At 38.7% G+C, this 14,343-nt stretch overlaps 1 protein-coding gene across 5 annotated transcripts in view; it reads right to left on the bottom strand.

Annotated features, from left to right (window-relative positions):
* Window positions 1-14,343, bottom strand: part of USP40 (ubiquitin specific peptidase 40) — an 83,175-nt gene that overhangs the window by 31,524 nt on the left and 37,308 nt on the right. For all 5 annotated transcript variants that reach the window (XR_008199154.1, XR_008199155.1, XM_052638188.1 and 2 more), the window contains 6 exons: window positions 11,939-12,023; window positions 11,056-11,126; window positions 10,060-10,379; window positions 7,283-7,406; window positions 5,891-5,948; window positions 678-731 (listed from right to left, as the gene is read on the bottom strand). Coding sequence is in view for 3 of the 5 variants with exons in the window: in XM_052638188.1 (XP_052494148.1) it covers window positions 678-731; window positions 5,891-5,948; window positions 7,283-7,406; window positions 10,060-10,379; window positions 11,056-11,126; window positions 11,939-12,023 (712 nt within the window). In the remaining 2 variants the exon portion in view is untranslated. The remainder of the gene's footprint in view (window positions 1-677; window positions 732-5,890; window positions 5,949-7,282; window positions 7,407-10,059; window positions 10,380-11,055; window positions 11,127-11,938; window positions 12,024-14,343) is intronic.

The raw sequence follows: 14,343 nt of genomic DNA on the forward strand, positions 1-14,343 counted from the left end.
AAAAATGTTAAAGAAGAAAACTGAGTTGTCCTCCATGCAAAAGGATTATATACTAGTTGTTTGATTTCAGATTTTCTCACTCTAGAACACATTATTCTTGTTATCTGTACAACAGTGCTAAGAAGAGGCAGCTATGAATGTTCTAGATTCATACTTAATAAAAACCAGAAAGCTGTTGGTTGCAAGGATTATGTAATATTGTGAAATGATTCATGAATGATGGATTAGCTTCTTTCAAGTTTAAAGCTGCTGTGATGACTACCATGAACAGTTTGAGTAAATTAAGTCTAATGACAAGATGCATTACAGAGGTAAGAATCAAGTCTCTGGTTACAATGATAACTGGTATCACAATAAAATTAGCAAAACAAAAACTTGATAATAAACCTGGAAAGATGTAACTAGATTAAAACCATGACTAAAATGAGCATCAGTTAATCAGGAAGAAAGATGTTTTACTTTCTTCAGAAAGTAAACAGAGGTGACTGAAATTTGGGTAAGACTTTCTGTAATTCATAAGAAAGACACTTGGTTTAGACAGTATGGTTTATAAACCAGTTTATAAAAGGTACCTTCAGAACATTAGGTATTAGAAGTCACTGTTTAAAGTAAACATGTTGACAAAGACAGATGGCATGATTATGTGCCAGCTTTTGAAGGCTAACAAAAAGATTTACCTGGACAAAGCAGTTTCCCATTTCTATCAATAGGCCTCAAACAGCTGTTCTCAGCTATAAATAAAAAGACGTTGGTTAGTGCAGCAAACAAAAAATAAATAAATAAAAAAGATACTTTACTGTGTTAATTAACAAGAAGTTGAAAAACACAAACAAGAGACAAAAAAAAAAAAACCACCCAACAATAAAAAACCACGTACAGGCAATCTTCCCTTTGCGCAGCAGCACAGAACCATAAGGACACCTGTGCAAGGTGAAACTGTGCAGGGAAATCTTAATCAGAAAAATTATGATTGCACTGTGACTTTTAAAAATTTCTGTCAAAACATTAAAACTCTGTCAGTTATATGTGTACAGTGAAATGAAAAATAATAGTAAAACTAATATTTACACTCTAAAACACTACAGACATGGAGAACTAGAATGCTTCCTTTGCAAAAAAACAGATCAAGAATCGTTTAAACAGGGCCTGCTTTCTTCTCGTACAGCTCGCAGGACAGGGTGAGCATCTTCTCTGCCCCTGAGTCTGGATCAGCTTCCAGTATTTTATGATTAGCAGTTTCAATTTCATGAAATATCTCCAAGAGCTCCTTTAACATCAAATTTTGTGCCGGCATCAGTTCCTCTGGGATTATCTTCATAACTTTTCATCATGACCACTTTCCTCACTTCTGTGAGTTCATGCTCACTGGCTCCTCTGGCTGCAGACGTCTCTTGAATGACAATAATCGGCTCCATATATATTTGTTTCTTGCCTGCACTTTCACTGTTGTTGGCTAATTATCCATATTTTTTTTTGGTAAAATATCACCTGGCTTTAGCACTGGGAGAAAAGGAGACCATCAACTACACACTTCGCTGTCCATGTGTTGAAATGAACAGCAGCTGTGTACTGACCAGTTACTGACATGCTTTAAAGAGTGAAGTGAACTGGTCACTGATTACAGCTCAGTTCAGTTCATTTCCGACTCTCTGCGACCCCATGGACTGCTGCACGCCAGGCTTCCCTGTCCATCATCAACTCCCGGAGTTTACTCAAACTCATGTCCATTGAGTCGGTGATGCCATCCAACCATCTCATCCTTCATCGTCCCCTTCTCCTCCTGCCTTCAATCTTTTCCAGCATCAGGGTCTTTTCCAATGAGTCAGCTCTTCACATCAGGTGGGCAAAGTATTGGAGTTTCAGCTTCAGCATCAGTCCTTCCAATGAATATTCAGGACTGATTTCCTTTAGAATGGACTGGTTGGATCTCCTTGCTGTCCAAGGAACTCTCAAGAGTTTTCTCCAACACCACAGTTCAAAAGATCAATTCTTCAGTGCTCAGCTTTCTTTACAGTCCAACTCTCAACACTTCTGGAAAAACCATAGCTTTGACTAGACAGACCTTTCTTGACTGTGTACATGCTACTTCATAGTGATCTGCAGACTAAAGAGCTTATAGCAAAGTCTGTACTTAAGGCGATGACTCAGTATCTGGTGGCAGCTGACATTTGAACCATGCTGCTGGGTAACTGATAAACAATGAAATTCACCCATATCAGAACTGCACAGAGACTACCTAGATTTAAAAGGTGATTTTTATGCTTAGTTAGTAAATGGATTAGGGCCAATGTGCCCTGTTTTTGAGGATGCGAAGATTACCACTTTGTGGGAAGACACTAGGTTTTAATTCCAAACAGAATTCTTACCAAGTTGGATATGAAGTTGGGGAATTCGAAGGACTGGAGTGAGCCTTCTGAGAGGGCAGGAATGGAATGGGCCTTGGAAAGTCTAACTGTATCTGAGCAGAGCAGAGTCTCTTTGAGATTCCTGAGTTCTGGCCCTTATACTACAGTGATGTGAAGCTAGCGTAGAATTCTAATACAATCTCCTTGATAACTGAAACAGCTTATGTTAAAGAGTTCTCCAATTTAAAAAATGCATTTAAAATACTGTTTTGTTTTTTAATTTTCATTTTCTTTTGACAAATGCCATGTGTCTTCTATGTGCCAGGCACTGTCCTAGAAACTGACAATAAGCAAAAGAGTCATGGACTCTCCCTGCAAACAGCCTCATACACTGGAGGAGATGGACGTTCATTGCACAAAACACAGGCAGTTACAGAATAAGTGCCACAAAGGAAAGGATGAGGTGTTAGAATGAGACAGACAGACTGAGGCTGTGCAGTCGGGGATGATGAATGTTAACATTTCAGTAGAGACCAAAGGAAAGACTGAAGTTAGCAGATGAAGAGTAATGAGGACGGAGTTCAAAGAGATTACAAAACTAAGAAGTCGCAGGGGTAGAAGAGACCTTGTGCACCAGAAAACCCAGAAAGTGAGCATGGAAGTGTGATGTGAATGACAGATGAGTGGAGGGTGAGGTGAGTTAGGCAGTGGTCAGAAGAAGGAGGCTCCTGTAGGCGAGGAGCCCACAGGCAACACATTACAAAGTACAAAGAGCACAACAAAGGGCTCTGAGCAGAGGGTGACATGATCCGACGCACCTACGTTTAAGAAGATCATTTGCTATATAAAGAACAGTTTGGAGGGGAGGAAGAGTGGAAGGGAGTCTGTGACACGGTAAGACAATGAACTATTCGTCTTAAGAAGCCATATATTTTTAATCAACTTTATTGAGATATACTTTACTTAGAGTAAAGCACATTCAGTTTAAGTGCACAGTTCAAAGAGTTTGATAAAAACACTCAGTAACCACCAGTAAATCGAGGTAAAATTTGCATCACCCCTCAAATGCCCTCATGTCACTCTGTAGCCAATCCCCCCATGCCCTAGTCCTGATTTGACTCTGTAACTCCAGCTTAGGTTTTCTTTTTTGACAATTTCACATTCTCAATGCAATCCTAAGAGTACCACTCTTTCATGCTAGCTTCTCTTGCCTGGCATGATGTCTTTGAGATTCACCCATATTTTGCATGGGGTGGTAGTTCACTTCTTTTATTGATGAATAGTATCCCCTTGTCTGGAATTTGTTCACCTGCTTGTGAACATCTGGATTGTTTCCTGTTTTGGGTTATGAACATTTATGTACAGTATTTGCAAGATTTATATTTCAATTTTTCTTTGATGAAAATCCAGAAAATTGGTAAATCAATGTCTAAATCACAGAAAATAAGCCGACTCTACCAAAGTGACTGTCATTTCATGCTCCCACAAGCAATGCACAGGATTCCAGTTGCTCCACATCTTTGACGTCACTTGGTTTTGTCAGCATTTAAAATTTGCATCATTCTGCGTGTGTAGTGATGTGTCATTACGGTTTCAGTTTGTGGGCTAATGATACTGAGCACCTTTTCCTGTGCCTGTTGGGTCTTCACAGGTAGAGTTTCTTTTGTAAAGCAGCTTCTCAATTTGAGCTGTTCGTCTTCTGATTAGGTGATGTTTTTTTTTTCTTTTTAATGTATACTGGATGCAGGTCTACTGACAAATCCATGTTTTATAATTTTTTCTCCCAGTTTGTGGCTTGCCTTTTCAAATGCCTTTTGAAGAAGTTTTAAATTTTGCAGTAGTCTAATTTGCTTTCTCTTTCCTGATTTATACTTTTTGAGTCCTATCTTTAAAAAGAAAATCTCTTCCTATGGTAAAAGTAACAAAGATTTTCTATGTTTTCTCCCCGAAATTTTATAGTTTTAGGTTTTAACATTTAAATGATGTGAGTTCCTTTTTTGGACTCAATGGACATGAGTTTGAGTAAGCTCTGGGAGTTGGTGGACAGGGAGGCCTGGAGTGCTGCAGAGTCAGACACGACTGAGCGACTGACCTGAAGGCAAAGTTGGAGGCTTATTTTTGCATTTATGGCTATCCAACTGGTGCAGCACTGTACGCTGAAATACCCCATGGAAATACCTTGGCACTTTTGTTGAGAGACAACTAAATATGTTTGCATCTGTTTCTAGCTATTTCAGTGTAGTTTCATTGAAAACACTTTAGAACATTTCAACATATGATCTCTGTTACATGTTCTTAAAAGATCCCATTAAAAATGTGAAAACTATTCTTAACTCACAGGAAAAACAGGTTGCAGGCCACAGTTTGCTGACCTCTGCTCTATGTATCTACTCTGATGACAACACACACTTGTTGATTTCTATAGTTACAGAGTAAGTCTTGAAATCAAATAGTGTAGCTTGTTCACTTCTCAGGGAATAGGGATTCTGAAAATCATGCAAAGCAGCCAAAAAAAAAAAGAATTCTAAATACTGGCAAGGATGTGAAGAAGCTGCAACCCTGATACATTGCCAGTGGGTGTGTAAATGACTCAGCTACTCTGGAAAACAGTATGGCAGTTTCTTATAAAGTTAAACACAGTTCTGCCACATGATCCAGAAATTCCAATTCTGTACATCTACCTAGAAGAACAAAAAATGTTTGACTACACAAAGACACAATCTTTACAGCAGAGTTATTCATAAAATCCTCGAACTAGAAAAAATCCAAATATCCATCTACTGGTAATGAACCAACAAAATGTGATATATCCATACAATGGAATACTAGTCAGCAAGAAAACGAACAAATTATTGAAACATGCTAAATCATGGATGAATCTCAAAAATAATATAAGTGAAAGAAGCCAGTCACAAATGACTATATATTATATGCTTTCATTTACATGAAATGTCCAGAAAAGCAAGTCTAAAGGGACATTAAGTAGATGAATGGCTGTTAGGGACCTGGAGATGAATGATCCTTTTGGAGTGATAGAAATGTTCTAAAACTGGATTGCTGTGATGGTTGTATGACTTTATACATTTACTAATAATCACTGACTTACACTTAAAATGGATATTTTATCATATATAAATTATACCTCAATAAAGTTGTAAAAGAATACCTAATGCTAAGTAAATAGTGAATTTGCAGAATGTTATATTCATTATGATGGAATATATATAAATGTAAAAATATAATACACACATACATATATGTATGGAGTATAATATATACAGTACAACGTGAATTCAGAAACTAGATTCACACCCAGATCAGATATACCCATTGCAACTGGGGAGGGAGGGAGGGTTAGGGCTGAGGAGAACAATTTGTCAAATCTGAAGGAAAAACAAACATGGCAAGATGTTGGCATTTGTCCATTTTGGGTGGTAGATGCATGAGTTTTCCCTAAACCATATTTTTTGTATAAATATTCTCCCATATTTTTTTCAATTAAAAATCAAAACTGAATTAAACCAAAAGCAAACATAAATGATTACCTAGTTCCTTCAATAATTTTAATTCCTTTATGGCTTTAATTCGAATATCAAACACCACCTAAAATAGAGAAATAAACTAATGACTGTGTATAAGTTAAAAACAACGGGAGGAAAGGAAAATGAAGATTATCAGTGTGTGCATATGCAGATTATCTGAGTTACTAATTACCTGACGTGTGACAATTTTTACACACTTGAAAAAAAGTTATTTCCTTTCCTGAAATTTTCCCACAAAGTCAAAGGGAAAAACTTAGATCTCAGTTAAGTTTTTACCAAACTGAAAATAACTGGAACAGAAAAGGCCTCCTACAGAAAACTTCAGAAAACTGAAGACATAATAGTAGCAAAAGGCAAAAAAATCAAAAAACAACTCACCTTTCTGATGACAGCAAACAAAAGACACTGTAGACAATCATATTTATGTCAAGAATGATGAATTTAGCGCCAATAAGCATTAATTATATAAAAAGGTACTAATCCAAGAGTACTGTTTAAAATTTCTATGTAAATTATCTTATTTTAGACTTTTTTTCTTTTTTAAAAAATTTAGCCTAATTGCCTCTAGGGCACAAAATTGCGGAAATTTAGGGATAAAGAAAATCATAAGACTCTACTTTGCCACCAGTGCCCCCCTCCCAGCTTGTCCCACCACCACTTCTGCTGTGCCAAGATGGAGCAGAGCCTGCAGTAACCAAGGACTGCATCAGCTTCCTGCTCAGGGTCAAGGAGGTAGGTCTCTTGAGCTATGCGGTACTGATGTTATATTATCCCCACTACTGTGCAAACAAATATTAATGCACCTTGAGAAACTGTAATTTTATATAAAAGAAAACATTCTAAGTTTTCAAAATGAAGTTACAGAAAAAAATCTTAGAGACTATATAAATATAAAAAGATGTTTTCTGAAATTCTGTTTAAGGAAACCAGTTTAACAGTGTCATATGGAAAAAAAATGAAGAAAAATCTTTTTAAAGAGCAACTGGCTTTATATAGAGTAGAGTATACTGCAGAGCAATTTTAAGATAAACTTTGTAAAATCCAAACACCAAAGAACACAAAGCCAAAACAAATACCTGGCTTAAAAAGTACAGAAAAAACTCTTAAAAATAGCATTTCATAGTTATCAGAGTCAGAAGTTTCCATGAACTAATTAAAAAGGTAACTCTCACATTCTAATTCTAGGCTTTGGAGGGGAAAAAAGGCACATAATTTCTTGACATGTGTCAAAGGTTAACAAAGGTAAATAAGCAATAACCAAATGTTACAAATAAAAAGGTGACTCTGAAGAATTATAAGTTTATTGAGATGATTGTTCCCAAAGATTAGGGTACTGCTTTCTAAATAGAATTCTATTAACTAAAAAACTGTCAGCCACACTTATAGTCTACTCACTGTGTTAAGAGTTGCTGATATTTTAACTTGCTCCTCTTCAGATTCTAATTGGCTTAAATTTTTAACTTGGAGCCAGTTGATCTCATTCACGGTATTGATCCATTTCCCTTGTTTTGTCAACAAACTGTAGGTAAAAAGACATTTTAAAAATGTGTGTTCACACAGTCCTTTTATGGATCAGAGAGGACTGGAAAATTCATGCTTTTCTTTAGGCATCACTTCCAAAATTTACCACTTAACATGGCTAATTAAGGTGATCAAGTTCTACTGAGTCGGGCTTTTGAACGCTGACTATCTTTTTAGGGCAGTGTTAGTATTCTACAGAGTCTATATTCATGATTCCAAATATTCTTTGCCTTATACAAATAATTTGTTGCCACATTTTTCAAAGAGAACTGTTGTAATTGAACAATCAGTTGTTAACTTCTACCAGCATACTATAATTACTAGGGGAGCTTGAAAAACAGATTCCCTGGTGGCTCAGACAGTAAAGCATCTACCTGCAATGTGGGAGACCCGGGTTCGATCTCTGGGTCGGGAAGATTCCCTGGAGAAGGAAATGGCAACCCACTCCAGTACTCTTGCCTAGAAAATTCCATGGATGGAGGAGCCTGGTGGGCTACAGTCCATGGGGTGGCAAAGAGCTGGATATGACTGAGCGACTTCACTTTCATACCAAAAGCCCACCCACAGAATCCAGAAGCAGCTTACCAGCAGGACAGCACGCACACTGTGCAGACTGACACCGGGTAAACACCACATCTAATGGAGCCCACTCACACCATACACACCGTGTATTTGTATTTCTATTACAGAGGTTAAAAAATCTATTAAGATAGCAGACGGCAGTGGAGTATCTTGTTCTAACAAGATTTTCCTACAGATAATAGTAAAGGTTCCTGAGGAAGGAGTGACTTCTGATTTTCACAGAGGCACTGAATGGGCCAGCAGAAGGCCTCTTTGGGAGTATGTAACAGAGACCTAGGAGAAGGCAATGCCACCCCACTCCAGTACTCTTGCCTAGAAAATCCCATGGATGGAGGAGCCTGGTAGGCTGCAGTCCATGGGGTCGCCGAGAGTTGGACACGACTCAGTGACTTCACTTTCATTTTTCACTTTCACGCACTGGAGAAGGAAATGGCAACCCACTCCAGTGCTCTTGCCTGGAGAATCCCAGGGACAGCGGAGCCTGGTGAGCTGCCATCTATGGGGTCGCACAGAGTTGGACACGACTGAAGCGACTTAGCAGCAGCAAGAGAGACCTAAAACACAATTCTACACTTCATTTCAGTTATTCCACAATGGGACTCCACCTTGAGTCAGCAATCCTAAATGTGGCAAAGCTTAAAGCACGAAGATGCTCCCTGAGACCACTTTCAAATAATGAAACACTGGGTAATGACAAGGGTGCTAGCTAAACTATTGAGCACTCACTGTATGCAGACCCGTGCAAGCTCTTACCTCCTTCAGTCCTTACAGGTGTATGAGGCTGCTGCTAACGATTATGCTCATTTCACAGAAGGAGAATCTGAGCACAAAGAGATGAAGTAACTTGCCTACAGTCACATTACTAGTAAGCAAAACACAAAGCCAGGCAGCTGGCCCCTGAGGCCTTGTCCCTGCCCACTCCTCACATAGGAGCACAGGTGGGTAAACACAACATAGGTTACTATGCAGCCATGAAATGAGGTGTATGAAGAGACTTCAAACATGAGGGGAAAGCAGGATATAACTATTTATCTACAAAATTGTCACTATGGTGTTTAAAAGAAAAAAATCCTTCAAAACAAAACCCCAATTACTCGAGCGCAGAAAGCTGACAGAGGTGGACACTGCCCGACTGGTACAGGGATGCTGTTGTGGGGCTCCTGTTTTCACCCCCTGTATTTCCCAAGTCCTAAAAAACAGATATTGCTTTCTAAAAAGAAATATATAATAAAGTTTAAATTAAACAAACAAGGTGGGCAAATAAGTGTCTGGAGAACACTTGTTGAAAAGAGAGTGGTAAGTGTAACACAAAATAAACACAGTTCACAAATGCCCTACTTCTCCAAGTCACAGCCACTAACACATAATAATACAGAGCCTCTGTAATTCAAGTGCATTCACAGCACTGATAAAGCAGGAGACTGACCCACTGGTCATAACCTAAAGTCTCCAGTGTGTGGAAACGGGGGTGGCTTACGGTATATGACACACCGATCACAGAAATGTCCTGGCACAGTCATGGGTAACAAAAATGAAGAGAGGAAGCACTTCTAAATTTCAAGTGTGACTCACAGGAATCGAGGGTGTAACTCCCCACATAACTGCCCTACCTGGGCAGCTGGAGGATGGCAAACAGATTCTAACAAAAAACTCAACTGCCTTCTGAGATTCTTGTGACAAGACAGACAAGTCATAATACCCTCCTCAAGAAAAATTTCGGGAACTTTCTTTGTGAGAATGTGCTCTCAGTCTTATGATGAGTACTAATTAGAATTATTTGATAGGATTCTGCTTTATTGCCAACTAACCTACACTATATCTAGCCTATACCTGTATTATCTAGTTACCACATTTATCAAATTAAAAACAAAAAGATATCACATTATAATATCATTTTTTTCCAGGTTGCCTAACCAAGAACATTCCTATTTATGATATATAGAACACAATGTCTAGAAATAAAAAGAAACATCTAACTCTTATCATTATTAACATAAAGCTTTAGAGTTCTAAGAGGTAGCACTGTAACTAAAGTAACTTTAAGAAGCATTCTCTCTTAAGCATGTTACCTGTTACCATCATTAGAGCCCTGGATTAAAACTGAGCTTCCGTTTCTGAGGCCTTGCTCTCTGAATGTCTTTTTCAAGTCTTCCTTGGGAATGGTGGTCCAGTTCTCTTCACCTCTAGATTCAGTGTTGTTGATTAAGATGACTCCCTCTGGAATTGCTAGGGCTGTGAATACAGTGCCTATTTCCGCATTAGATGGAAAGACATGTGAAGATTCTATCAACTGCTGACACTCCTCTCCCTCACTGTTTGTTGCTACATGAAGAACATTTAAAAGCAGAGGTTCACAGTCGCTACCGGTTGGAATCTGGATTCCGCCAACCTACAACAATATCAAGTCAATCGTTAGTACAGTTCATATTGGCCAAAGTTAAATCAACATAGTAATGCAGTAAAAGACGTTTGTAGAATAACCCTCTTTTTTTTTTTTTCAAGTGAAATAAAGTTTTCACAAAATCTCTTTCAAGTATCAGAAGCACAACTTTAGATTTTGAAGCTTCTTCTTAGCCATCGTTTACTTTTTAGGAGATAGATCACAAGTGAAGACAGACATGTGAGTCCTCAGAGGTGGTAAAGACATGAGGAGGACCAAGCAGAGTCCGTGGAGGGGTGAGATGCTCCTCACCCCTTTCTCGACTGGGCTCCCTTAGTCACCTCCACCTCTACTCAGTATAGCGTCCCGCCCTGCTGAGTCCTCATTCTGAGCCTGGACAGACCCTCCTGGGCACTGAGCTCAGTGCAGTGACTTACACCTCGTGCCTGAAGGACACAGATGGATTACTCAGCTTTGTGTCTAGCTTCTGACACACAGCCTGTCCCCATGGAGATGTTCTACAACTATCCCTGAACATATGATCGGCACGGACTGGACTTAGAATTTATTGGACATTTCAGCAGTTTTCTAATATATGTGCTGTCAGATATACTGAATAAAATTTTATCATAATAACTTAAAACATATCCAAAACTCTCAGGACATTTCTTCAACACTTATTTACCTCTACCCCATTCCATACAAAGATGTCTTCTCCGTCAGCGATTTCAATTTCACACAGTGTCAGGTCATCTCCTAGGAAGATGAGATAATCAGTGAAATTGTTCTTATGATCCTCAAAAAGAAAAAAATATTTAAAGACAGAGCTGAGATACAAACATTTGTCCGAAAAAGCATTCTCATTAAGGAAAATTAAGAAAAAGGAATTATGGCTATTATACTGATATTATTTTTATCTTTATTCCTTCCATCATGCTTTTTACTTTTTTTCTCCTCATTTTCATTTTATGCAAGCATGTTCTCCAAAATTTTTGTGGGCATGATAGCAGGAAAAAAGAATCAATATAAAAGGTCAACTGTACTCGACAATGTGAACACAGAAGACTTACACATCACACGGTCCTCACTCCACCACTAATTAGCTGCATGTCCTTGTGGACTTCAAGCCTCTATGCTCAGTTTTCTCATTTATGAAATGGGCATAAAAGAATTTTGTGAAATCAAATGAGAATTTATACAAACACTTGTCTTAGTCTTTGGCTCCATAAGTCCAAGATAAATGTTACTGCTGTTACTGCTATTAATGTTTTGTTATTATTTAAAGGAAGTACTTTTAAGCTCTTAAAGTACTTTTGTCTTGTTACCAAGTCTGAAGTTGAGAACTGGGTAAAAAAACCAAGCCATATTAAATATTTAAATAGTTTCAAACCATTTTGCTCATTAGTTTGTGGTAATAGAAAAAAAATTTCCAAAGCTTTAAAATTTTTCTTAAGGTGCTAAGAAAAGTAGTAGGTAGGGGGAAACTGGCCAAGAATAGAAAATCATATGAGCCCCACAAAAAATGCAAATATACAAAATAAGATGCTGCGTCTTAATATTTATCTTACCATTAAGTGTCTGGCAAACATGAAGTCCTGCTGGTACAAACTTTGCAACACTAAGAACCATATCTCCTTCCCAAAATTCTAACAGCTGCAGAATATGAATGAAAGAAAAGAAGACAATGTAAAATAACAGAGATTACTTTTCCAGATTAAATAAGGAAGAGCACTGTGCCAATTTCTTTATGTAGCTGATACAAACGAATACGACAATGCCTACCCAGCATCAAAAATGGGGGAAGAAGGCATTTTTCATCATTAACTTAGTCAAATCCAAAGACAGTTAATCTTACATCCATTAATGATGAAAGAACCTTGACATACACAAAGAGCACAGTGACCTTCTCAACAACATCCATTTCTACTTAATTTACTGGAAGACCACTTTTATCAGAAGGCAAAGTGATCTGTGTGCCAGCCCAGGAATTCTGGTCCCAAAGAACAAAAATTATGTGTTTAATCAGCCCTATTTAGGGAGCAGCAGCACACGTGAATATTCTTGCTTCTTGAAAGGAATGCCTCCCTTTGTAAATTTAAGAAGCGGCACTACCACTTTATTCAATAGATTAGCAGGGATTTTTTTAAGTTTCTAGCTCCAGGAGTCTAAGGACTGTGGCAACCTCACCAAAACAACATCACTCATAAAGGTCAGTCCTATTCAGCCTCTCTCCACAGTTATTACAAGACAGTTCTCTTAAAAAGAAATTTCAGGGACTTCCCTGGTGGTTCAGTGGCCAAGACTCCGCACTCCCAACGCAGGGGATCCAGGTTTGATCCCTGGTCGGGGAACTAGATTCTACATGCCACAGCTAAGACGCTGCATGCTGTAACCTGGCCCAGACTAATAAACAAATAATAATAATAATAAAAAGAAACTTCATACCCACACATGATTACTTAACTGTGTCAGTCACACAGACTCCTGCCTGTGGGTTAATTCTAAGATAACAGAGTGTATGCGGGTGTACAGTGCACACTCGGTCGCATCTGACTCTTTGCGACCCCAAGGACTGTAGCCCGCCAGGCTCCTCTGTCCATGGGATTTCCCAGGCAAGAATACTGGAGTGGCATTATTAGAGAAATACAAATCAAAACCACAGTGAGGTATCATTTCACACTGGTCAGAATGGCTGCCATCAAAAAGTCTATAAACAATAAATGCTGGAGAGGGTGTGGAGAAAAGGGAACCCTCTTACACTGTTGGTGGGAACGCAAACTGGTACAGCCACTATGGAGAACAGTGTGGACATTCCTTAAAAAACTGGAAATAGAACTGCCATATGACCCAGCAATCCCACTGCTGGGCATACACACTGAGGAAACCAGAACTGAAAGAGACACATGTACCCCAATGTTCATCGCAACACTGTTTATAATAGCCAGGACATGGAAGCAACCTAGAAGTCCACTGGCAGACAAATAGATAAGGACGTTGTGGTACATATACACAATGGAATATTACTCAGCTATAAACAAGAATACATTTGAGTCATTTCTAATGAGGTGGCTGAAACTGGAGCCTATTATACAGAGTGAAATAAATCAGAAAGAGAAACACCAATATAGCATATTAATGCATATTTATGCAATTTAGAAAGACGGTAACAAAGATCCTATATGCAAGGCAGCAAGAGAGACACAGATGTAAAGAAGAGTCTTTTGGACTCGGTGGGAGAAGGCGAGGGTGGGATGACTTGAGAGAATAGCACTGAAACATGTATATTACCATATGTGAAACAGATGACTAGTGCAAGTTTGATGCATGAAGCAGGGCACTCAAAGGTGGTGCACTGGGACAACCCAGAGGGATGGGATGGGGAGAGTGGGAGGGGCGTTCAGGATGGTGGGATACATGTGCACCCATGGCTGACTCCTGTCAATGTATGGCAAAACCACCACAATATTGTAATTATCCTCTAATTAAAATGAGTTAATTAAAAAAAAAATACTGGAGTGGGCTGCCCTTTCCTTCTCCAGGGGATCTTCCTGACCCTGGGATCGAACTAGTGTCACCTGCATACGCTGCACTGGCAGGTGGATTCTCACCACTGCACCACCCGGCCAGCCCTGCGGTAACAGAGATGCACACTGTGAAACACGAAGAGCATGGCTGGCTGGATTTCAGCATCATGGCAGGGACTAAGGCCTTCTCCGCTTGAAACGCTACCCCAAGCAGGGCCAATCCCCAAGTCTACCTATATCAACACTGTCAGGATTGGCTCAGAAATAAACTTTTAAATGGAAAAGCTCAGAAGTATTAGACAATTTTAGAAATCCTGATCCTATATTAAAATATCATTCAAATCAACTAAAGTTAAAGAAGAAATCGCCTGCTTTTCTTTGTACAAAGGGAAACTCAAAAGAAAGCTAATAATTTTGATAAATGATACAATTTTTCAGAAAATTAATTT

This window comes from Budorcas taxicolor, chromosome 3 (assembly GCF_023091745.1).
Source record: "Budorcas taxicolor isolate Tak-1 chromosome 3, Takin1.1, whole genome shotgun sequence".
NCBI lineage: Eukaryota > Metazoa > Chordata > Mammalia > Artiodactyla > Bovidae > Budorcas > Budorcas taxicolor.